Source organism: Triturus cristatus, chromosome 3_2, assembly GCF_964204655.1.
Source record: "Triturus cristatus chromosome 3_2, aTriCri1.1, whole genome shotgun sequence".
In the NCBI taxonomy this organism is placed as follows: domain Eukaryota; kingdom Metazoa; phylum Chordata; class Amphibia; order Caudata; family Salamandridae; genus Triturus; species Triturus cristatus.
In genome coordinates this window covers 999,611,392-999,637,716 of record NC_140584.1, presented here as the reverse complement: position 1 = coordinate 999,637,716, position 26,325 = coordinate 999,611,392, and the positions used below count along the sequence as shown (strand labels likewise).

General features: G+C 44.1%; 1 protein-coding gene across 2 annotated transcripts in view; it reads left to right on the top strand.

Moving 5' to 3' along the window:
• RHBDD2 (rhomboid domain containing 2) overlaps positions 1–12,796 on the top strand; it is an 85,825-nt gene extending 73,029 nt beyond the window's left edge. For both annotated transcript variants that reach the window (XM_085649619.1, XM_085649620.1), the window contains 2 exons: positions 10,027–10,177; positions 11,564–12,796. In XM_085649619.1, coding sequence (XP_085505745.1) covers positions 10,027–10,177; positions 11,564–11,927 — 515 coding nt within the window. In that variant the 3' untranslated portion in view covers positions 11,928–12,796. The remainder of the gene's footprint in view (positions 1–10,026; positions 10,178–11,563) is intronic.
• The last annotated feature ends 13,529 nt before the right edge of the window (positions 12,797–26,325 follow it).

The following is a 26,325-nucleotide window of genomic DNA, read 5'->3' as shown; positions in this document are numbered from 1 at the left end:
CGCCTATTACCCCTTCTCCCCACTGCTCCCCACCTATACCACCATCTCTCACATTTAGCAGTGTGAAATACACCGTGCTGGAGAGAACTGTTACTTTAGCCCCCACCGTCCTGCTCCCACCTTCATTTAAGATGGGGGGGGGGGGAGGGGCGAGGAGTTAATATCTCCCTCTAACCCCATGTATTTGACGCTAGAAAGTAAGATGGCAAGGTGGTGCCAGGTCTCAGATTTGAAATTTAAATTTGCACTCTCACTGGCACCAAACCTTTTTCTTCCCAACTCTTTCCTGCTGTTCTGTGCTGATCTCATATGTGCCATGGTATTTTAGTGTCGCAAAAACACCCCAAATTTAGAATCTTGCGCTGCAATATAGTGAGGTGTCTGTCCAGAGACAGATAAGGAAGTTAATGAAGGGCCTTACAAATCTTTTCTGATCAGCAAGACACTATGTTTACAGTCACATTGTACTTTGTCTCCAATTTTATATGGGGCAGTGTCCGGGTGTTCTTGGGAAGAGTTTACTTTGTTCTTTTTATCGAGCTCAGTAGAACAACAAGTCAGACAAGAGTTACAATGTAGTTTGTTTGCTGTGATACATCTGGTACTCTGCTTCAATGGCGCATGTGTCTTCAGAAAATAGTGTCCAAAACTACAGTGAACTTTCCAAAAGACCTCCAAAACTAGACAAGGTGTCCACCTGGTTCTTGAACGGGGTGTATGTAGCCCAAAGAGAGTTCTAAAAGCTCTAAGTTCGCAGATGGCTTAGTGGCTTAGGAATCCACAGGGCTGAAGGCACCTATTTGGGTCACTAGACTTTGCCAGCTGCAAGGAGTGAACTGGACTTTAAGATTGTGGTCCAGCTGAGGGTTTGAACCAAATTAACTCTGAAAATCATAAAATATAGAAAAATTGTAAAAGCTAGTTGGATGGTTCCAAAATCTTAGTGATCAACTGCAGCCAATGGGACCCCACTGGACACCGGGGGTGTAACCTTTTTGAAAGGTTCATGTACCTTTGAGCCTTGCTAGTGCATACATGAGTGCTGTTGGAAGGGTAGGTGAAACAGCAGCTCTGCATCTCCAGGTGACTATCTTCGTTAACTGATTTGGTGATGCTAGAATGAAAAGGTCTGGTTTCCTCTGTTGGGCTCATCCCCTTGATAACCTTTACCTGATCTAAATTCAACTGAGCCTGGTATTGTTCTCAGCTCCCACTTGAGCCTGCTCCTTTGCTCTCAGGGCAGTCCAGCTTCCTCTTCCACAGCCACAAGGGTACTTTCTGCACTTTGCCCTTATTGAGAAAGGTTTCTACCAGGTCCTGCCCTGGCAAATTGCAAACCTCACAACACTGCTGTGAAGGGTGCTCTTTGAAGTCCGGACAGATTAGGAGATATTGACTTCAGGGGGCAGTATTTATCCCACTTAATGCACCAGCGGCAAGCTTAGACCAACTAAAGTGTACTTTCATTCAAAGTTAATAATCTTCATCAGCTCTGAGTAAGTATTTGCAGCATGTACTTGTTGTAACTTCCCATGCTTTATTCTTTCGGAGTTTTATACAGCGCGAACTTTACCTGAAGGTATCGGGTATCCGAGCGTTTTACATAGCACCAGGTATGTTACATGAGGACATTCATTTTTGTTAGGCACGGGGAGATTAAGTGATTTGGCCAGAATCACAGGATGTTCAGCGTCATTGCCGAGACTCGAACCAGGTCCCCCAAATTCGAGGTCGACCGCCCTAGCCTTTACTCCTTAGTGAGTATGAAAGTCACTGTGCAGCCAGAGATTGGTAAGTGGCAAACAGGAACATATGCAAAAATCAACTCTCACAAATTCTTTCCCAACAAAAGGGATTAGGTATCCACCCCCACCTTGCTCTTAAATGATAAAACAGGCTGTCACTGCCACTATGGACAAAAAGCCAACTGTGAGGGGAGGCGTAATCTTGTGCAGTCATGCACATGGTGATCAAATGGATGCCTTCTATTTAGATTGTGCGCTAGTGTCTCTTGCAATCACACACCCGGTCAACAAACCTGACCACCAACCACCCTCCGCAAGGGATTGGCAAGGACTGGATGGAATATTACAGGCGAGAACCAGTAGGCAATCTCTTCAGCTGGTAGAAAGAAAACTCTATATTTGGACAAAAATTCACTGCCACCACCACCAGTCACCTCCTTATCTGGTAACCGACGGCTTTAGCCACCCTCGCCGTGGTTTGGTGTACGCCTTCAGTGTATCCCCTTTCAACAGAGCTGGACTGTGTTGTCGAACTTCTTTTGTGGAAATGTGGAACACCTTCAGTGGGCTCGATGATTGTCAAGTCAACTGAAGGAAAAAGATTAAAGGGCCCGGAAACGACCAGACAGGTTGGCACATTTTTTACAACCCATGTAGTGGACACTGTACGACAGCGCAGAGATACCGCAGTGAATTCCTGTCATGATAGTGATCCATCATTATCGAGCATGGCCTTTTTTTGACAGACGTTAAAACATGTTTTTATAGACAGGCTGCCCATAATAAAAGCTTATTCTTACTAGCCTCGATACTATAAGGTAATTTGCTTTGACCCCCAAACAATCCTCTCTTCTCCTCTCCCAACCTTAAATAAACCCTCGATCCTATCCCCTCCCTTAAAAGCAGCGACAGTTGTTTGACAGTCGTGACATTTGAAACTCCTTTGAGGCAACATACAAGGAGCATCTGCCTGAAAAGATGCACTATGTTCTTGTGATTTACCGGCAGAGGGCAGCACTGTTCAATCAATGAACCTGTTTTGTGAAGATTTTCCCGCGCCTTTACTGGACAAGCCAATAATGAGAAAAAAAAATTATCACGCAAAAGCTATACTTACCGGCAGAGGGCAGAACTGCTCAATCGATGAACCTGTTTACTAAAGATTTTCCCGCGCCTGTCCTGGACTAGCTAATAATGAGAACTTTTTTTTTATCACTCAGAAGCACTATACTGTATGGGTGAACTGGGCCTGCAAACTAAAGATTTTAACGCTGTCATTGACATGTGTCCATGTTAATTATAGGTAACTTACAGACACCTGACTTTCTTATCACTCTACTTCTTCTAAGTTACATAATTTATAAACCATGTGGTTCTGGTTGACTAGTCACCATTGCACAATACGGGTAACTATGGCTACTTATTGACATGGTGCAAAATACAAAGAGGTGCACTGCCAATTTAGAAGTTACCCAAAAGTGGCTAGTATGTTACCACATTACATATATAAGATGTGGCTGATATATTTAACAATAATCTAATACTCCATAAATGAAAGAATAATGTGATGAAGAACTTATTTAAGAACAATAATTTATTGGTTTCAGTGTTATGTGGGGGCCACACAGTTACACTTCAGCCAACATTTTACCCAATTGCCGCTATGCCATTATGTCATAAGGCTGGTGATTGAGTGAGGAGCTGAGCAGGAAGTTGGAGCTTTACCGTAGTACATGTTGATCTTATTAAAAAGCTTGAGCACTTGAGATGGTGTACCTTATATTGTGAGTAGTGTTTGAAGCTAGAAAGGGGATTGTTCAGCAATTGCTAACAAAAGATAATCGCAAAACACATGTTGGCTAGATTATGGTCTCCACCTGCCACTGAAACCATTTAAATAAACTTATCATTTGCACATTTTTTACATCTCCACATTCTTTCTCTTATGGAGCATTATTCCGTTGTGAATCATGAGCTTTTTTCTATAAGTGTAAGTTAATGAGTTGTTTCAGCTTATCTAGTAAATCTGGTGATGAGATTTGGCCCAGAAGCATTCTGGATTCTTTTAATTTAAGATTATATAGATATGGGATCAAGAAGTTCTTTCTTACCTGAGAGATGCATGGCCTGCGCCATTTATCCCAAAAGAGAGTATTTCCATCAATGTTAATCTTGTTGTTACACCACAAAGACGTCATTGGGAAAAATCCCTGTTTTCTTCTGAAGCTTTAGTAAAGCCTGGGTAGTATGGAGTAGATGCTTGTAAGGTTTACACTCCCTGACCATGGGAATGGTAAAGTAGACATCTTTTAGTTCCAACTTCACCAACCAATCTTTCTTTATCAACATCTCTCTTAAAAGGTTGGTCCCTTCCATCATGAAGTGCCTGTAGATGAGGAATATTTTCCGATATCTTAGGGGTATCATGTAGTCTTAGGCAGCCTCTCACTTTTCCCAGGGAAAAAGAAGGTGAAATCGTACTACTCACCTTGGTAACCAGCTGAGCTTTGTTCACGTGACCTATTCCCTCTTGTACAATTGAAACATTCTCTCTTGGGATAGGTCGGAGGTGCTCCAGCTTGATAACCTCTGCCAAAGCCTATTTGCCTGTAGTTAAGAAGTGGGACCTCTGGGAGCCCTGCCCGACAGAAAGTCCTGTTCTGCCACCCATCCAAAATCACCTGAGCTGAAAACTCAGCACATATTAGTCTGGGTCTTGTTGAGGGCAGTAAAGGTTGTGACGTACTTGCCCAGGGTCTTGGTCATACCTTTGCTAACCCTTAGGGTTTACAGAGGCTTCTCTCTCTGCTATATCCCCAAGCTTTGGATTTATCTTTATCAGTACTACCATATGCCTCTGAGCATCCAGCCCAGCATTTGCATTTCCGAGGAGAACCATAGCCCTTTGGCCCCATCCCAAGAGGGGGTCTATATCCAATGGGGGTTTGTTGACATGTGCCTCTTTGGCCATGTTGATAATCAGTTTTAGGGTCCCGACCACAACAAGGAGGCAGTCCTGGCATGATTTGAAGGACCTCTCTATCACCTTCCTGGGGTCTCTAGCCATTTTAAAGAGGAAGGTAAATAGCTTTGGGTCCAGGTTTGGGGTAAGGCCCACCTTATTATGGATAACTGGCCTTGAACATTCAACTTTTAGGACATTCTGGGATTCCTACTCTGGTGGATTCCTGATTAATCATTTGATAAACTTGCCCACATGGTCAAGGGGCCACCACTCAGCACTCCTGGGGTGCTTAATGTTGTGTGGCGAAAACATCTCCTTTCCTAGAGGATCTTGGACTACATCCTTGGGATCTCATCCTCTGTAAAGAGATTGTTCCAATCAAAAAAACCCTGATCAAGGTCTAATACATATTCGTATAAGAGCACCTCACTCTGAGGTTCCTTCTTTCCTAAATCAGTTTCTTGAGTGTATCTAGAGTCACCTTAGTCTGTGGTGCCGCATCGGAGACTTTTCAGTTTTGTGCCAACTACGACACCATTCCCCTCCAGGGGGTTTAGACCTCCAATCCTTTTTGAGGTGCTTGGACCATCTATGTTTTTAAAGGTGCTTGGACCTCCCATCCTCTTAAAGGATATGGACCCTTTCTCAATGTGTTTAGACTTCCTCCTTCTCTTACCTCATTTGTCCTTGCAATCGGAGTCTCCCGCCGAGCTAGACCAATAGTCCTTATCAGAGCCTTTAGATCTTTTCTTCACCCTAACCTGATCAATTGTTTCCCCTGTGAAATCTCAGAGGACTCGCTATCCTGATCTGACATGGCACTATAATGTGGGGAGGAGGGAGGGTCGGAAAAAACGGAATGCGCCCTGTATGGTATTTCTATGACAAAGGGGAGCACAAAACTCTACTTAAGCACTTCAGATATAAAACCCCCAAGGTGCTCTGTAGGCAACTGTTTTATAAATGGGCTAAAATGTACAGGCTAAGCACCTGTGTGTGATCCGCTGATGGAGGAGACACAGCCTCTGTCAACTGACATCGTGAAGTTAACAGTGTCTCTCGACGGGTGTACAGTCTACATTGAAAACAATAGGGCAAAGCCCAAGCAAAGATGGTGGGACCCTGTGCATCGGGACAGGAAGGCCGTTGCCCAATGTTTTAATCTGACACCTGCCCAACCCATTTTCCCCCCAGGATATGGGCCCAGGCAGATGCGGTCTACGACAGGAGTCCCACAGGGACCAGAATGGGCTGTGGAGCAACCAGCAATCTTCTACAGCAGCGGCTCTGCATGGGCCTGCTGTAGCCAGAGGCGCTCCGAATTCAGGCGACTCAGTGGTTCTGGCCCAAGGCTTTTGAAGCGGCAAGGGAGAGGTGCATGTCGTGCACCGCTCCGATCAAGGTATGCTACGATTCGGGCATAATTAGCCATGAGTGGTGAGAGTACGAGGCACGGTTTATTGCCTCTTTTAGGGATATTTTATGCAATATTTTAGAATCGAAGCTACCTCTAATAACTAACTTAAAGGGGCGAAGAAAGGGTGAACCCAAAGTGTAACAGCGTGACAAATACCATATATATAGCAAAACAAAGTTAAACAGTGACTGTAAAGATAAGAAATGGAAAGGTACTTATCTACAAGGAGCAACGCATAATGCTAGCCTATGGTCTTGTAATGAAATCCATAGTTTGAATTTTCTTACTGAAGAAAATGGATACTGTTTGATTTGGAACTAGTAAGAGTTTTTCAATTTCCTGTCATGTAGGAGGTTTGAACAGAACTGCCTGTCTTATGAAGTAAGAGGTATGGTACGTGAAGAGGTTTGCCAGTTTAACACAACTGAGTTTTTTTCTTGGGTGTAAATTTGTTGGGCGAAATATTGGATTTCTTGTTTTCCACTGGAATTTTGAGATTAATTTGTCAATAGATAGAAGAAATCATTTGACAGATAGATTTGGAATATGCTGAGAAGGTAGTTCACCATAGATATTCACATCATCATCTTTTCCTTTCTTCCCCGCCAAGTTCTGGTGACATGGAATCTAAAAGAGCATTAATCTTGGTGATCATTATTTTTTCAGAAAAAATGGCAGGTACCTTGACATCAGTGGTAAACTAAATCCTTCGGTATTTCAGATACTATGCTTGCCAACCAAGGCATGTGTTACCTATAATATCTGGGAAACAACAAGGATTTACGTCATGAACCTTTTATTTGCCTTTATTGCGGCTGTACAACCACAGACTTGAGAATGCATATTTATGATGTCAAGTTGTACAGGAATTGAATGGTCAAATTCTGCTGTGAAAATCAGTGTCATCAGCTCAAGCTGCTGATTTAAATGCCTGAATACCAAATTGGATACCAGACAACGAATCAACATTTCTAATCTTGGCCATTTAGAGTTAGATCAACAGCAGGAAGACCGTGTTGAGCCCTGTCTCATCTGTCAAAGATCGAAGGTATCCAATAAAGTAGCATTTCCTCTAACTTTGGCTGTTGGATTACCATACAGGGAAAGGACCATCTTGGTAAATGCAACCCTGCATTTGAATTTGGTTAGCACTGAAATCAGTATACACGATTCTGTGTTAAAGCTTCCGCAACATTCAGTGCTATAGCAGCCGTTGGCGAATCAATTTATTTAGCTTTTTCAATAATGTGGCAAAGAACCTTTTTGTTGACACTTCATGTATCTCTCCCTGAAGGATCTGATGTTTGCTAGGAGCATAATAATATGTAAATGTTTTTCAGTCTGCTAGCCAGAAGTTTGCCGTAAAGCTAGCAATGTAGATTGAGATATGAGCCGGTTGTTCTTTGGGAGGAAGGGTCTTTATCTTCCTGATGTATTACTTCAATGGTAGCATCCACAGCATCTTTCAACTTGACCATTATAGAGAAAGGTAGATATAGATCAATGAGAGAATGATACAGATTGTTTCTGGTGCACTTGGGCCAGGTGCTTTGCCTTTTGGCCTGAGAAAAATTGCCTTTGGGATTGTTTATGTATTTATGGGATTAACCAATTGTCTGGTTTCTTCTGAAAGTGAAGGGATGTCAATGGTGTTGCTGCAGAGGTCGGAGTTGAATATTAGCTACTTCCTTCTGGTATTAGAATAATCATGCTATTTTGTCGTTTTTCTTTTGGTAGTGTTGTTTCCAGCTTTAATGGCAGATATAATGTGTGATTTAGCCTACATATACTTCAAGTTATCTGCAGAATTTCTACCTGCCTTAATGCACATTTTCTTTGTACTTGTAAATTGTTAGCTAAACTCCACCTCTTCAGCTAAATATGCGGTTGTATTCTCTTTGAAGTTGTTTCTAAAACCTATTCACTAGTAAATTGCTTCTGATCTAAATGGGCGCTCTAGCAGTTGATTACATATTCTAAATTAATTGTCATTGTTATTGCATTTATTGTTGTGTACCTTCAAAATCATCGCCCTTCTCAGACTTGCTTTTCAAAACCGTCCCACAGGATCTGAGCAGAAGGGCGTGCATTCCTATTTTCAAATAATTGTGATTGTGTTTGTGATTGTTTGGAAGAACATGAATCATTCAGACGTTAGCTGTTCAGACTTCTACATTTTTTATTTTGTCTGTGTATTGCCCAGGGTGTAGGAGATAAACACTTCAGTTTGTGTCTCTTCTGTTAGAAGTAGATGGGGCCCATCCACTAGATTAGCTTTGGTGTGGGAAAAAATACAACTTCTGACCAGAGGGGATGCATAGCCTCTGAAAAGGGTTCAGTTACAGGTGGGAAATTAGATTTTTAATTGCTTTGACATTTTAATGGATGAACTTAATACTGCAATTGTCTCTAAACGATCTCGTGCATAAGGAGCTTAAAGTCACCCCTAATGATTAAATTGGTGTCTTTCGGTACTGCTGCTATTTTCGTGTTCGGATTTACCCTAGTTCTAGATTGCCAGAGGCATGGCCATGTATGTTCATGACTTATAAGCCATCACCATATCTACAGAGTTTAGGGAGGAGCCATGAATGAAAACAAATTACTGAGCACACAGCAAGAGTGTACCAGTGCGAGTCTGCTAAGATCAGAACAGCCACTCACAGTAGGTTCGAGAAAAGATGTCTTTTGTGGTTCCTTTCTTAAAGCGAGCCTCACACAGGATAGCACGTAAAGCAAGTGAGTGCTCATTCCATGCCTTGGCTGCCAGCACCAAAAAGGAGCTCATTCATTCATTATTTTCATTACATATACATCATTACCATCTCTACAGAGTTTAGTGAGGAGCCATCTGCCTTCATCATCTGACCTTATAAATACGTTTTTATTTTTTGGAGGTCAAAGTGAAGAACCACTTTTTCTCGTTCCTGTTTCTAGGTTGTGAGAAGATGACTGCCTTACTGTATTTAGTTCTTGCTTTACCATAAGGCTCAGTCTTTCTTCCTACTTGCAGTTCAGCCTTTTGCCATCTTTTGTTCATCTGGTCTTACTCTCTTAATTTGAAAGAATGCTTCATGTAATATTGAGCACTCCATCGTAATTGTTGAACCTGCTTTTTCCCTTTCATTTCTTACATATCTGTGCAGCACCTTGGATGAAATGTCTGTCTGAATAATAAATACATTATTTGATTAACAAGCTTATTTAAGCAGAGCACTGTAAGGCAATATTTCAAATATGTTCAGGTGATGTTTTCCCGAGTGGGGCACTGAATGTTTCAGCTTTCAATGTGCCACTGTATAGTTAAAGACAATAATATCGTAATTGCTTTGACATGTAGGAGTTCTGTCTACCAACATCAGCTAAACTGCAGGATCTACCATTGCAGCTTTCAGTAATATCCAGAGAAAAGTAACTAACTACCTTTTACTGCCACACTGTGCCTCCTGCAGAAAAGCGTGTGAATTTGCGCCCCTGCAGGCCAGGGGACTAGGATACAGTCTATCTTTTCTTAGTACATGCTCATTGCTTTGATGTTCTTGTGGGACTTGCAGAGCACCTACTTCAGCTCAAGCATGGTCCTTTGTGTGTTGCCGAGACTTTCATTGAGAGGACTCTTTGACTTGGACGGTGTCCTAAGCTGTAACTGGTATGTTGATGCTGGCAGTCCAGTTGAATATTCTATTGGTATGTTGGTAATTGATAAACCTACCATAAAAGTCTACACTTTTGTAGCACAATCTTCTCTATTAGTATTGATTCTAGTAGGCGCACCTGCCTTGACAGTGCTTTGTCAATGTGCGGCTCAATCAATGGCATGATGATTCCAGCAGTCAGGCCCCCACGAGAGAGCTTTATTCACGTTTGAGTTCGATCGTTGCTTCCCTTAATGTGCTCAGATGGCCTGGGAGGATGTTCTTTCCTGGATCTCTCCGAGCCGGTGGTCACCAAGCTTGATCGCAAGCTCCCCTTCAGTGCATTGAGGAGGATACCAGCCTTAAACTATATCCCGGGATCCACAGCAGAGCGGAGGGCTTCCCAAAACCGAAAGTAAGTCCATCATTCTTTCTTTTCATGCAACAGAGAAAGCTAAGATTTTGTGTTCTCAACATCTGCGGAGGCACATGTAGGACATTTGGGGATAACTGGGGATGAGCCTGGCTGATGGAAGCACTGTCAGAGTTTCTCTGTAGAAATGAGAAGCTAATTTGAAGACCCTGTGAGTTGGACTGTGTCAATTTACAAATGAAAAAAATGGACAATGTAAGTAACAAGAGTCGAGGTTTAGCGAAACAGTCACTCCTTAAGCTAAAAATGTGGGCAATTATTGACTAGATGAATGAACTAACACTCCCTTTTTAAACCTCTCACAAACCGTAGAGGTTTGAAAGTGCTGGTAAGCGTGGCACAAAGTTGAAAATTAAAGTTACACAATTTCCATAATGCTGTGCATTCATAACCTCTATTGCACAATTACTCCAGTGCCCATGTGTTTTAGACCTTTATATATTATGAAACAATACCCGAAGTAGCCTTTGGTTTTTTTTTGGCCTATCTGAGATGTTCCTTAAATACAACATTGCTCATTGTACACCTGCATGGCACATCTTATAAGATTTTGCTTTATAGATGTGTATTCTTAAATATCTTGACTGGGGGTGAGTGCTTGCAATGTTCAACACTCCATCCATCATCCCCTTTGGTTTTGCTTTATTCTTAAATATCAACGCTGCTGTTATTCATTTATTTGATTTTGAAAACTCCCGATCTCAGAAAGCAAAATATAAATTTTTCAGGAAATTAATGAAACTCCTAAGGGGCACATGTAGAGAAATTGATGTATTTTGTTAAGATTTTGATACATTCCTTCAGCATTCAGAGATCAAGTTGAGCCTGGGAGTTTATTTGACACACAATGTGCTCATGGGCAGAGGCAGATTTATTCCACTCCGTAACTGTTCCGGACTGGAAAATTGAGAGGGGAATTGTTTGCTTTCTAGTCCATCTGGATTGCCTGTCTACATCTTCTTTGCATGGTCGTTTTACTGAATTATTCAATTTTAGTCAGTTAAACATTCAATGACACAGGCATATTCTGAACAGTTACCCAGGTAATCTCGCTTTCTGACGGCTTTCAATAGCTCCCAACCTACCCTTGAGAACAAGACTTGAGGCAGTAGCCTACACACCATATCATCACTGTGCTTCTCTTTGCTGCATTCCAAATTAAGTTTTCTAGGAGCCTTCACTTCACTTAGTGATTAAAAATGGGTGAAAACCCTCCTTATTACATCCGCCATACCTTGTGGAGTAGTTTATTTAGCCTTTTGTATCTGTGTGCAAGTTTTAAAACCGCAGTTAGGGCAGATTTTCTACATGATGAGTGAATAATACATTGTAACATATTCATTTTTTCTGAATTGTCTTATTTTTCAGACTGAACCCACCTCCAGGCTCTTACCCCACTCAACAGTATTATCCATACCCTCCACAAGGGCTTCAAGGCTCAGCTACGCCTGGATTGGGGCACAGCCACGTGCCTATTCAGCATCACCATGGGCCACCTTCTTACCAAGTTGGAGCACCCCATTGGCCAATTCATGGACCCAGTTCTGTGCCAGTCCAAGGACACTGCTGTAGTCATTCACATGCCAGTGCCTCGCCTGGAGGGTACCCATCAGCGCATTGGGCAGTCCCTATGAGTAGCCACACTGAAGTCTTGCAGCATCACCAGACTGTTCCCCCATCAGTAGAGCCAACAACAGCACAGTTTGGGCTCACTGGTGTGGAGACTCGCTAGGACTCTCTTGGGAACCCAACAGAGACTGCCATCACTTTTTGGGACCCGAGAGGTCCTCTTCCTGAATGCTTCGACAGCTCCAGCAGTGCTCTACCAAGGGCTTAGTGTGATAACTTGAGCTCAGTAAACATTCCTCAATAGAGCTGTTTTCATCAGAAGTGCGTGATATCACAGCATTGCTGAGGTGTTGGGTGGATAACATAGTACAGGATTTGAAACACTCGTGAGGAGGTAACGCACCCATGGCTACCTGTCTTGTCACGCTTAACCGTGAAGAAATGTAATGCAACCCGGCGGCATGTTGGCACATTCTTTCTCCAAAACACAAATAGAGCAGAACATAATGTGCATGTGAGTCTGCAATTTAAGGAAACACGCCCCAAAACAGGTGCTCATGCCTTGCGACAGGCCAAAGGCCCATCTTGCATATCTGCCATTAAGCCTACAAGGTAATCACAAGCAGTGGATGAAGACTCGTACACTTAAAGAGTAAACACTATGTAGTTGTTTTTATTGTTCACGCACATACCTATCCGAATAAAAAAAAGGTAATATATGACACCGTGCAATGCCTGTGAAACCTGTACTGCACATTTCAGACAGCGTACCCTAAGCTAGGGTTCCAAGTCTCTCAATCCTGTGTGCAGCGTCTGGCCTGATTCATTTAAATCGTGAAAAGAAATGCATGGAATCCAGCTATGACTATATAACTGTATGTAATGGTTTTATATGTGTGGTTTACGAATGCAGCTGTAAGTAAAATTTTGTGGTGTGGTTGTGGGACTTTTTACATTCTGCTTCACGTCCGCACACTTAATGGACAATGTTTTTTAAGCTGAATAAAATTGACCATTTTGACTTATTTTAAACTTTGTTGTGCCGCTGTCATTGTTCTCCTCGTGTTCTTAAAGTGTTGTCTGGGAGAGGGGGAAACATGGCAGCTGCAAGCTAAACGGCTGCAGCTCCGCTCGGGCTGCGAATGACTTTGTGATTTCTGAGGGTGTGCGCTGATATGGGTATCTGTAGATTACAATCTAATTTAATGGAAGTTGTCACCCCATTAATAATCGGAGGAGACTTTAATGTTCTCTTTGACCCTCAGAAAGATAGGTCTAATCGGAGGTACTACACAGGGGCTCTACGAGTTCGTAGAGCCATGAAAAACATGCGGTGTGACCTGGGATTAGTTGATGCTTGGAGGACAAAAAGGGGTGACACACACAGATTTACATTTTATAGCAAGAAACATGGTCATTCCTCAAGAATAGACTATGTTTTAATTGATAGGTCCATTATGGATAACTTTATGGATATATCAGTCATGCCTAGTCACCTATCGAACCATGCCCCCGTGCTGTTTTCCTACTCTCGGAAAAGTCATAATTCACAACATAGGTGGACGCTGAAAAGATCGATGTTGGCTGACCCCGAGATAGAGAGGAACATTAAAACAGCCACGTTGGATTATTTTTCCACAAATATTGGTTCGACCTCTTTAAATTTCGTGTGGGATACCTTTAAGGCCTACTTGAGGGGCATGCTACATAGCCGTATTTGTTTTAGGAATAGGGTGGAAGCACGGGAAATGCAGAATATTGAGGGGAAAATCCGACAGTTAGAGCAGGAGAGAGATCTGATCAATCAAGGGAACTCTGGTAGGTTGGCACAAGTTTTGAGGGACCTCGAGAGTGCTCGGCTGGAGTATAGGGGAAGGCTGGATCAAAAGTGCAGAGCCCAATGGATGAGTAAAAACAGTTGAACATTCACAAAATTGTATCAATTAATTAATTATAAATTAGGATGGGAAGAAGTGAAGTAATATAGAGGACATGCAGGCCTGTCTTCTCTCCCTATTCTCTGAGCTCTATATGAAGGAAGTGGTCCCTAGTCCTGAGCGCCTGCAAGCCTGGTTGAAAAGTAAATCTCTGTTTAGGTTAACAGTAGATAGCAGTAAGATTTTAGATGCTCCAATTACTGAGGAAGAGATCAAAGTACAAATTAATAAATGTAAGAATAATAAGGCTGCGGGCACAGATGCGCTTCCAAGCAAGGTTTATAAGATGCTTTTAGACGAGTTGGTCCCAGTATTATATGAGTTATTTAATTCAGTATATAGAACAACAGGAAGAGTTCCAGGGACCTGGAAGAAAGCTACCATTGTACTTATTTTAAAACCGGGGAAGGACCCCCTAAAGGCAGATTCGTATCGACCAATATCCCTCCTGAATACCGATTATACAATCTTTATGGGTATTCTCGCAGGGAGACTGGCTAAGTTTGCTCCTAGCCTAATTAATGCCGACCAAAAGGGGTTTGTACCTGGAAGGTTCTTTGAGGAGCAGACACAACAGCTAATAGGCAATATAGACTTGGCGGTGGCTAGGTCGGACCCCTTGGCCATAGTCGCTCTACACGCGGCCAAGGCGTTTGGCAGAGTTTGCTGGACGTACCTGTGGGAAGTTCTTAGGCAGATGGGTTTTGGACCAATCTTTGTCCAGACCATGATAAATTGTTATCAGGGGGCCTCGGCAAAGATCTTGTTGAATGGCTTGGTGACAGCGAGCTTTATTATCCAAAGAGGAACAAGACAGGGTTGTCCCATCTCACCCCTGCTGTTTGATATTTATATTGAGCCATTGGCGCAAGCCATAAGACTAGATGACTCAATTACCCCCTTTAAATCACTACAATATAGTAGCAAGCTGGCCCTTTACGCCGATGATCTGCTGTTATACACAAATAATCCAGAGGAGACCATACCAAGAGTTGAAGCACTGCTAGTCGAATTCGGCACATTATCAGGCTATCTTGTCAATACCTCTAAAACAGAGGGAATGTGTTGGAACATTGATGGATGGGAGGGACAGGCAAGTGAAGAATTAAAATATCTAGGTGTTACCATTGTTAAAAACCTGGATAAAATTCCAAAGATCAATCTAACTAGGACTAGTAATGAGATAGACCGTATATTTGCCAGGTGGAGAAATCTCCCACTGACAATATATGGTAGGGTCAACCTGGTGAAGATGGTCATTTTGCCCAAATTGACATATCTCTTTAATACAATTCCTCTGGTCTTTCCCAGTAAGGGCATTGATAAAATTTAAAGCAACATCGGAAGTTTTATCTGGGCCAATAAGGGAGCCAGATTGTCCTGGAAAAAGCTAAGACGCAGGCTTGTTAGGGGGGGTTGGCCCTCCCTGACATTAGGTGGTATTTTATAGCTTTCCAGTTTAAAAATATTAGGATGCTACTTGTAAAGCCGGGGGAGTCATCTTGGGGGAGATTATTGGGTGAAATGGTCATGACAGAGGGCGGCTGTGGGGAGGAGAGCTTTTTGTATAAGTTCGGGACGCCAAAGTTCTTCAAGCGAGTGCGCTTGAAGGTACTTACGTCTGCTTTGGATATATGGGTCAAGGGGAGACGCAGATGGGGGATTGGGTATTACTCTGATTTCTCTCCTATCTGGGATTCACCGGGAACTCCGATCTGCCTGAAGGATAGCCTTGCAGTCCCTATAAAAAGTGCGGGTATCACAATTTGGTCCGATCTGATTTCAGAAGAGGGGGTTCATCCTTGGGAGGTATTGAGGGCCAGGGTTGGAAGTGATTTCTCCAGGTTTAAATACTTGCAGCTGACCTCTTGGTTTAACGCAGAAAAAGGGGATATAAGTGGTGACTGGGAAACAGAGCATCTCCTGCAGACTTCCAATCGTAAAAAGAAAGAAGTTTCCCTCTGGTATGGAAAACTTATGGATGCTGATGATATAGAACTGCCTCCGCAACATGCAGTTTGGAACCAGACTTCCCTTGATTTGATCGCAGTAGATCTTTATGAACCCTCTTTGAAACTTCTGTATAAATATGTTAAACCGGCCAGCTTAAAAAGAATCACTTCTATGTGGTAAACAGACTCTATTATACTCCTGCTAAAATTGACAGGTTTGCGCCCTCATCCTCCCCCAAATGTCCAAGATGCAATGCCCCGAGTGCCAATGATGTACACATCTTTTTTGAGTGCCCTGTCCTTAGAAGATATTGGAGAGAAGTGGGAGATGCCCTCTGTGACATTTTTAACTTTAACATCAGGATGAATATCTCTTTGGTAATTTTTGGAGGAGATGGAATACCTGGGAATAATTTATCACAGTTACAGAGGGGACTGCTGTTAAACCTGTTACTATTAGCCCGACGTGAGATATGCATGAAGTGGAAAGATCCGGGCCCTCCTAGGGGTGAGGACTGGCTCAAGGCTGCGTTCGCTATGGCTCGTTTGGACCGGGGAGGAGGCAGGGAAAGTGAGATGAACATCTGGCAACCCCTATTGTCCTGGGGCTTGAACTTGAGATTGATATAACTTGTACCTGGTGCCTCCCCCCCCCCCCTCCCTTTGTCCTATGATTACACCAAGCCTACATCAATGGGGCTGGTCTGGTCAGACCTAAGCAAAAACAGTGGCCGCAGGGTGCATAGAACGTAATGACGGCCTCCTCCGTTAATGCTTATTGGTGAGATGAGGATAAAAAAAATAAAAGTGTTGTCTGGACGGTGTTCTGTGTGAATGCCATCACTGGGGTGCATTACTCTCTGCGATAGTCTCTTTTATACCTCATGGTCTCTCTGTGAATAAACGGTTAGTACTTTGCACTAAACGATGATTTGAGATCACAATTCGAGAAAGTGCTAGGATGGCAATACTGTCGAGTCCTCTCTCCATACATTATCTAATACTAAACACATTTTTAACAGTGATTCTCAGTGCTTTTCTCCTAGAAATAATAGTGCAGTCTTTTTGTTTCGAATCTAAAATTACACTGCTGAATTCTCATACTTGCCAGTCTTGAATTCTGCCATTTTCTGCCCCACATCGTTCTAATACTTCAGCCCTGATGCAGCACGGTGGTTCTATATTCGATTCTGGTGTGAATGAGCTCGCACTTTCAGGTGTTTTTTTTTATTTTTTTTATTTCTGTATATTGAAAAATAGAACAATGAAAGTTTAAAATATATATATATATATATATATATATATATATATATATATATATATATATATTTCTTTATTGAGATATGTTTGATATGCCCAGGATATGATAAGACAATCATATCACAATGCGTTTTTACCTATGGGACCCTGCAAGGGAGATGAGACCTCAATGATGACAGTCTAATGGCCAAGTGTCCTAGTGGGCAGCAGTGCAACGTAATGCAGGATTCTGGTTACAGCCAAGAAACCACAAAAAAACCTCAATGTATTTAAATAACATACAAAGTTATAAGATGAAGGTTCTGGTATAACACTTGATTTCCCCCCCCCCCCCCCCCCCCCCCAGCCCACCCACTCCCTCCCTACAGCTTCCATGTAGTTGCTATTGTTCATCTCGTGAGCACTCCCCATCGCAATTCTGAACCCTTTCAGTACGGGACCCCTCCTGTATGTTATCTATGAGGGCCAAGTTGTCGTGCAATCCGATCCTGCCCCTACGCCGCATCTGCCATTCCACTCAACTGCTCAGGTGTAGGTTGAGTCTGATCAGGGGGCTCCAGCAGTGCCTGTGTCATTGAACTCCAGGTTAGCATGGCATCCAGTGCCTTCTCATCTCTTCTGGCCCTCCTCATATGGAACTCTTCCGCCACCACCCATTCCAGCAATTCTTTCTCCCAATGCTTCCCGTGTCGGGGCCGTGGGCCTATCCAGTGTATTGCTATGCGCCTCTTTGCGACCGTAAGGCCTAGAATATTATCTTAGTCCAGTCCCTGGGGGAGATCGGTTCATCACGGAGATGCTGCCATGCTCTATGCTTATTGATTTTACTTTTCTCTCTGTACACAGTGCACAATATAGATGAGTTATAAGTCTGCGACCCCCTGCCATTGACAGCATAGTTACGAGTGTACATGTGGCAGCGGGCACCTCTGGAACATCGCCCACAGTTGTCGTGCCCTGGTAGCGATTTTTAATAGTGAAGAAATTGACCTGGACCCAAATCAAATGTCTCAGTTGCATCTTGGAGGGTAACAAATCGTCCGTCTGGGTAGATATCCGAAAGCATTATACACCCCCCTTCCTGCCACTTTTCAACTGACCTTATCCAGGGCATTGAAAGCCTTTTTATCACTCCATCCAGGGAAGTCTAGTGCAAGTGTTCACGGACAACACCACCGTCAAGTGGTACTGCAACAAGCAGGGCGGTTTGGGGTCGTGGACCCTTTGTCAAGAGGCCCAGCGTCTCTGAACGTGGCTGGAACAGCAGGGCATATCCCTAGTGGTTCAATATCTGGTGGGTTCTCTGAACGCCAGAGTGACACACTCGGTAGAAGATGCTTAGAGTATCACAAATGGCTTCTCCTTCTGGAGGTGGTGCAAGGTCTCTTTCAGCAGTAGGGAGAGCCTTCGTTAGATCTGGTCACCACCGACAACAATGCGCAACGTCAGCAGTTCTGCGCACTGGAGCTTTCAAGGCAGCTCTTGCTCTGAGATGTTTTCGTCTCGAATGGAGCTCAGGCCTCCTGTATGCCTTGGCGCCCATACCACCCCTGCCCAGAGTTCTCAAGAAGATCAGGAACAACCGAGCCCAAGTCATCCTTGTGGCTCCGGATTGGACACGGAGAGTCTTGTATACTGGCTGTTGAGCATGGCCATCGGTCTTCTGATCAGGCTGCCCCTTGGGAGGATCTTCTATCACAGCAACAGGGGAGGTTCTCCACCTAAACCTGTCAATGCCCTGCCTTTATTCGTGGAGACTGAGCGGTGACAATCAATTCGGATTTGTCGAGCGCGACTGATCACCCTGGGGGGTATTCAGGCGCTGACGGTGAGCCGATTAGTCAAACAGCCAGGTCTGGATTCTTCTCCTGAAGTCAGCGAGGGTAGAGGATGTACGGAGGTGGAGGGGCAGGTCGTTCCAGGATTTGGCAGCGAGGCAGTAGAAGGATCGGTCCTCTCTTTGGGCTATACAGATGTGTGGGATGTGTACGAGGGCTAGATGGGCTGAGCGAAGTTGTCGGTTGGAAGGTCAGTCTGTGGTTGATGTAGGCTAGTCCTATGTTGTGGAGGGCCTTGAACATGTGGGTGAGTAGTTTGAAGTGACATTTCTTTATGATGGGAAGCCAGTGGAGGTCTCAGAGGTGGGAGGTTATGCATGACCGTCTTGGGAGATCCAGTAGTCTGTCGACTGTGTTTTGGATGGTCTGGAGTAGTTTCAGTAGTTGGGAGGAGTGAGATGAGGCAGTAGTTCTTGTGGTCATTAGGGTTTGTGGTGGGTTTCTGTAGGAGGGGTCTTACCTCTGCATGTTTCCGGGAAGTTGGCAGATTTGGTTGATGAGTTGAGGATGTGCGTAAGTGGAGGGCAGATCTCTTCCCATCCTAGGTTGAAGGAGTGGTGTGGGCTTTGGCTCATTGGAGTGCCAGATTATATGGAGGTCATGATGGTCGCAGTGGTCTTGGTGTTGAGGGGTGTCCAATCGGTGAGGTGGTTGTGCGGCATGTCAGGTGAAGAGTGAGCTCTGTCGGTTGAGGTTCAAAATTGCTGTAGATTTCTGCTATCTTGTTGTGGAAGTAGTTTGATAGGGTGTCGCAGAGGTCCTGGGTGGGGTGGTTATGTTTGCGATGGCCGTTGGAACTGAGAATTCCCAGATGATGTTAAAAAGTTCCTTAGAGTGGTTGATGCTGGTTTTCGTGACATGTGGCCGGGGTGAATTTTTTGATTTCTTTGAGGGAGCGGTGATAATTCCTGAGGGCCGATTTCAGCACGGAGTGGTCTGTAGGGTTTCTGTTAGAGCACCATCGTCTCTCTATTCATTTACATTCTTTTTTAGAGTACAGGAGTTCTGGGGTGAATGAGGTGGTGTGTTTGTTGGACCTGTTGGTATTACGTGGTTTGATGGGGGGTGATGCTGTCTGCACTGGCGGTGATCCAGTCTGAGAATGTTTGGGCTTCCTGGTTCACGTCGTTCGTGGTATGGAGGGTAGTGGAGCTGAGGGCGGTTGTCCATTGGGTTTGCGCAACTTTGTTCTAGTTGCGTTGCGCAAAGGCATATGGTGTGGTTGGGCATGCTTGGTCCAACTAGGTGACTTCAGAGGTATGGCTGAAATGGATTCTGCCGCTGGTGGTGAAGATTGGGTCGAGGGTATGTCCAGGGCTGGTAACGATATGCGTCAGGCCAATGCTGTGCCGAAGGCAAGTTACTTGTTTTTATGGGCTATAAGTTCTCATCTGAACAAATGAAGAATCATTTTACTATTATCTTACTTGGATCACATTCATGTTATCCCATTCTGTTGCTCCACTTCTGATACATCAGTGTGTTCACTTTGTCAGGATTGTGCAGAGAATTTATTAATTGCTTTATCCATTTCTTCTCTTGGTTTACTTCAACAGTGTTCCATACACTCCTACATTTCTCACACATTTCCCTAATTCAAGGATCCCCAACAATCCCTTTCCACCTATTTGTCACTTCTGCCCCTTCAGGCACCAAAGTAGCCCATCCACATATAGATGAGTTCAGAGCACACCACCCACTCTCTAGTAACTGCATGGGCCGACCTTGCTGCACCATGTCTGGCCCAGACCAATGCTGATGGCAGAAAGTGGATTATTAATTTGGGAGGGAATACTGATACAACACAATAAACACACTTTGATTAGGTCAAAAGAGAGATCTGAGTGCATCTCTGCTTAACCCCTAGTAGCGGTGTCATAATCAACCAGCAAGTCTCCTGATTTAAGAGGTTCTTACACCCATGCCATACATAGTTTGACAATTTCTTCCTGCAAAATATCTTTTGGAAAGAGGATATTATCTAGTAACAAGGCCCAGTTTGTTAATAAATACTGTTTGATAGACCTGTACCATTCTTTTGAGACCTGACGTTGCCTTGCTCGTGGTTGTTTCCTTAGTTCCTTGTTGCAATTCCCATTTTCAAACCTGACAGATGTAGCTAACCCGGTATAGGCACAGCTTTTAAATTCTGCCTAGTCTTTCCACTTATGATTCTTTTAAGAAGAATTAACGGGAAACACCCTACTATCTTGTTTGGGCGGAGCCCTTTAATACCATCTGTGCCCGCATTAATAATGTATCATAATCTGCCGTCCACTAACCCGCAACTGTCCTACACATAGTCACCACTTCTCACTTGGGATTCTCTACATTTTACCATTGACTTAATTCCAAGACAATTCTAGCACATGCCCCCCTTAATCAATGATATTCTCATCATCTATGTCCTTGACATTTTTTTGCTCTGCTGTTGCACCTTGTTGATTTCTCTCCGTTATCTGTTCTATTCACGCTCTTTCACATTACACTTACGATCTGAACATTTCGTATGTAACACCTCCCCGTGGACGACTGCCTGCCTTTTGCCTTTGCTTATACCTTTGTTGAAGTCCCACTTGCCTTGGCCGCATGATGACCCCTACACTGCCCCCCACACTATTTCAGTAGGCTTCCTTACACTTACAATTCTGACACACTAAGATGCCCGCTCTCCACCCAAGTTCAGTCTAGCACAGCTGCCAATGTGGTACTTCTGACTTGCCCCAACATCTCGTGAATATTCTCAATTGCTGTGCACACCATAAGATGGCCCACGCTGTACTCCTCTTGAAATTCGGTTTATTTGCACAGTGCCACCATAACTCTCGGTGCTGAAATATAGTTATATAGTGTTTACTGCATTTTAGAGAAGAATGTGTGTGTGTATGTATATATATAGGTTTGTGAAATGTAATTAGTTTTGGGACGAAAGTGTTGTTCTAGTTGTTTCAGACTCTTGCTATATAATTCAACATTAAACAATAAAAAGAAAGACCTAATTTCAAGTGGTCTCAGCCCACACCGTTTCAACGGCTGAAAGGTAAACACCTTCCACGTTGTTTTATTGTTTCTTGAATGTGTGGTTGTGCTGAGATATGATATGCAAGGATGGTATGATAGGTGTGTCTGTTGTATGTATCAGTGCAGGATGGGGGTCTTATATCACGAGAAATGCATCAGCAGTGACATTTGAACTTTGCAAATTAAATAATCTTTTGGCCAAAGCTATTATAAGAGATCCACGTGAAAAATTATTACCGGCTATCTCCTACCGCCACCAAGCTTACCCAGGGAGTTTCTCTGCTGGTTCTCACAAACCACAGTGCATGGCATACAGGAGAATCTTCATTTATTCCAAACCACACCCTCATTTTACCAAACCACCCACGTCGATCGCTGCTGCACCTTGAGTCTGTACTGATTGGGCAAGGCCTAGAATATAAGGCATCATTTATCAAATATTACAATGCTATCACTCAAGCCAATACAGGACCTTTAAGGAAGGCCTTACAGGAAATTCTTAGTGCACTAATTCACTCTTAAGCGTCGAATTTAAAAACTGCTAACCAGGATCTAAATATTAAACTGGAAAGTTTAACCTCCACCACTGAAAAGCACCAGGCTATCAAAACCATCCTTAAAAAAAAAAATAGGTGTTGGCCCTCTTGTCGAAGGCCGATCGGGGAAGACAGACCCGTCCCTCCTAATCGCTATCTCGCATGAAAGGACAAATATGCAGCCCTATCTAAAGGAGGCCTTAAGTAGGAATTGCAAAAGCTTAATACTTTGAGCAAGACTAATGTTTTTGCCAATCTACCAGAATAGAACAAGTGATTTTAACCTATCAAGAAGCCTTGAGCATTTGTCTGAGAACTAACAGCCCGATGGACTTAGCTCGGTTTGACAAATAAGTAAATATATTATTCAGTGCCATTAAGAAACTGCCAATCAGGGGGCGTGGCTAGCAGCCAAAAGAAATTGCTGCTGCCTGAATAGGCTCCGTCGTCCAGACAGCTTCCCTCACGATCCGCACACTGATCCGCTGGCATACATTTCCCTACAGCAGTGGGCTGTAGACCGCAATCAGCAGAGAATCGAATGTGCTAATTGGAAAGTGCGTCTGCAGACCATCTGCTTCGGAACATCGACGTGAAGAGGTGCGGCCTAAGCTGCACGACGAGACCGGGGACTAGATTTTCCTCTGGCTGACTGCAACGTGGCTGGTGATATCCCGCGGCGAGAAACGAAAACGGGCGATGTTGCCGATTGTTAACGCCCTGTCCTGACCCGCCGCGGCGAAACAGACTTAATTGCTGCCAGGAACGGTTCTAGAGCTAAAGCCGCTAAGATACCAAAGACCCGGGGAAGACAGATAAAGTAGCGGCTGTAGTCGGAAAGGGGGCCCGGCACCAAACTCGAGGTTAAGATTGCAGAACCTCCTCCCTGCACGGCAAACCTGAAACTTGATAACAGACTGGCAAGAGCCCCGCCAGCAGAGATTACAAACGGCAGAATCGCGGCCGCCCAGGTACATGCCACGTAGCAGGGACTGAATGAAGGCACCCGAGCGGGGGGAGGCTGAAAAAAAAAACTGCTGATCTGGCCCAAGGCCACTATACTCTATACCAGCACACGGGCCCCCTTGAGGATAACTGCCCCCTTATAGGGATGACTTAATGCATGCTGTAGGTGGGCTAAGCAGAGATGCACTGCTCAACAAAAACGCCCTGAAACAAAGTTCTCATAAGAAGACCGCATATACGAGAACAATTTATTTAGCTACAGGTGGCATTCAACTGGGTCAAAGGCTCTTCATACAACACTAAACAGACACGCTGCATTGTCTGATTCCCACAGGGTGAAGTGCCGAGTGCGTAGGAGGGATTTGTGGAAAGTGATGTGAAAGAGAGAGGGTAGTGCGCATATATACATCAGCAATCAGTAATAACAGCCTATCCAGACATATGTCTGACATATACATAAATGATAAATCATAACACAATTGGGTAGATGCAGACATACACGCTCTGTCATCTGGGTTTGACAATAAAACAAAATACTGTCGACGTTTCGACCCCTATGTAAAACAGCAAACTTTGTGCGTTGGGGGTGGGGTCTTCATCAGGACTGGGGTGAGGGAAGGTAGTGGGCACCAAAAGCAAGCTGCGAGAAAACTTCAGGCTGAGGAGTTTGAAGCTGGGCCTTGTGTGCTCTCAGAATTTTCACAAATGGTCGTAGTCTGAAAAATGCAGGCGAAGGTTGACCAGTAACCTATGGCTGTGGGCTGCCGGAGACAATGAACAAATTATTATTATTATTATTTTTTCAATTTATAGGGCGCAACAGCTACCCAAAAAGGGTTTCCCGGCGCCTAGACACAGCTAGTTTGAGGACAGGAAAGAGGGGTAGTGGCTATTGAGTATTATTGTTCAAATAGCCAGGTCTTAACAGACTTTCGGAACCTGATGTAATTTTCTTCCTTTCGGATGAAGGGAGGGAGTGTGTTCCAGAGGGAAGGTCCCAGATGGGCGAAGGATCTGCCACCTGCTCTCGCCCGTTTGAATCTCGGTACGTAGAAAAAGGCTGCCTTCTGTGACCGAAGGTTGCGCTTGGGAGTGTAGAGGTAGGCGAGGGTTAGAAGGTATTTAGGTGCTATGCCTGCTTTAATTCTGAACATATAGTTCAGGGCTTTAAAGCGGATTCTGTTTTCGATCCTTAACCAATGGAGTTCCCGACGATGGTTCGAGACTCCAGAGTTTTTGGGAATATTGCATAGTAGACGAACTGCTGCGTTTTGCACCACCTGCAGTCGGCCGACAACAGATTTGTTTGCGCCCAGATACAGAATGTTGCCGTAGTCAAGCCTTGATGTAATAAGGGCATTGACTACGGTCTTTTGCGTGGACAGAGGCAGCATCCAGAGGATCTTTCTCAACCATTTCACTATGGTGAGGCATAGGCCAGTTAATTTACTGGCCTGTTGGTTCATGGATAGGGAATTGTCCAAAATGAAGCCCAAAATTCGAGTATGGGTCACCGGAGTAGGACAGGCGCCCATCTGGTCAGGCCAGTGTCCGGGATTCCACAGATCTTGATCTTTTCCCAGTACCAGTATCTCCGTCTTATCGCCGTTTAGTTTTAACTGGTTTTTTGTCATCCAGTTCAGGATGTTTAGGAGTCCATCTTTGAGTAAAGAAGGAGAGTGAGGACAGGATTCGGATAGGGAAAAAATAATTTGGGAGTCGTCGGCATAGTTCATAAGAGTGAGACCCGATTGTTCAACAAGGTCGGCCAGGGGTTTGAGATATAAATTGAAGAACAGAGGGCTAAGAATAGACCCTTGGGGCACTCCATGGGGTGCAGGCAGGATATCCGAAACGGCTCGTGAAGATGTGATCTGAAAGGTTCGGTTTTTCAGGAAGGACCGGATCCACTCCAGTGCCTTTCCTCGTACACCATTTTTGTGCAATTCTTTGATAAGTGTTTCGTGGGAGATGGTGTCGATGGTGTCGTGGGAGATGGTGTCAAACAGCTAGCACCATTGTTACTGATCAACCTTGACCTGCATTTTTAGGACTACAACCGTTTGTGAAAATTCTGAGAGCACACAAGGCCCAGCTTCAAAATCCCAAGCCTGAAGTTTTCTCACAGCTTGCTTTTGGTGCCCACTACCTTCCCTCACCTCAGTCCTGATGAAGACCCCATCCCCAACGCGCAAAGTTTGCTGTTTTACATAGGGGTTGAAACGCCGAAAGTATTTTGTTTTATTTTCAAACCTAGATGACAGAGCGTGTATATCTGCATCCACCTAATTGTGTTATGATTTATCATTTATGTATATGCCAGACATCTGGTTGGATAGGCTATTACTGATTGCTGATGTATATATGCGCACTACCATCCCTCTTTCACATCACTTTCCACAAATCCCGCCTATGCACTCGTCACTTCACCCTGTGTGCACCTGCCTTTTAATAATTTAAATGTGTAATACATTGTACCGTATAATTTGATTTATCTCAATACTGTGATGAAATAAAATCACAATCATTGGTGCAATGAGTTAATGATGGTGTGTGACTTTGATTGAATACACAGATCATTTGTTGTGTTTGTTATTTATTGTGACTGTTTTCCACTCTGACCTTACCTTTTGTACTACACTTTACCCAGGTCCAGTGGCCTATCGGGTTGCCCCATTGTTCCATAACGCATTGTCAGATTCAGTATAATCAGGCCTCATCCACCAAATCACCAGCTAGATAGTGCCACAGTACGGCCTCTTCAAACGTAGCAGCATGACACAAAAGGACCCCCTTCCCCTCCTCCCTGGGCGACTCACCCCATAGACGACGCTCCAGCACCACAATTGACCTAGGGTGAGAAACCCGACAGGCCGCGAGTGCCCATACGACACACAGGCAGGCAGAGGTGAGTACCACCCAAGTCCCAGTTGCTCTGAGTGAAATAGACTGAGACGCGCTAAAATGGGAGGCAGGGGCCAGCGGGGTATGCAGCACACAAAACTGGAAAAGTATGCCTATATCAAAGCCCAGTCGGAATCCACAGATCAG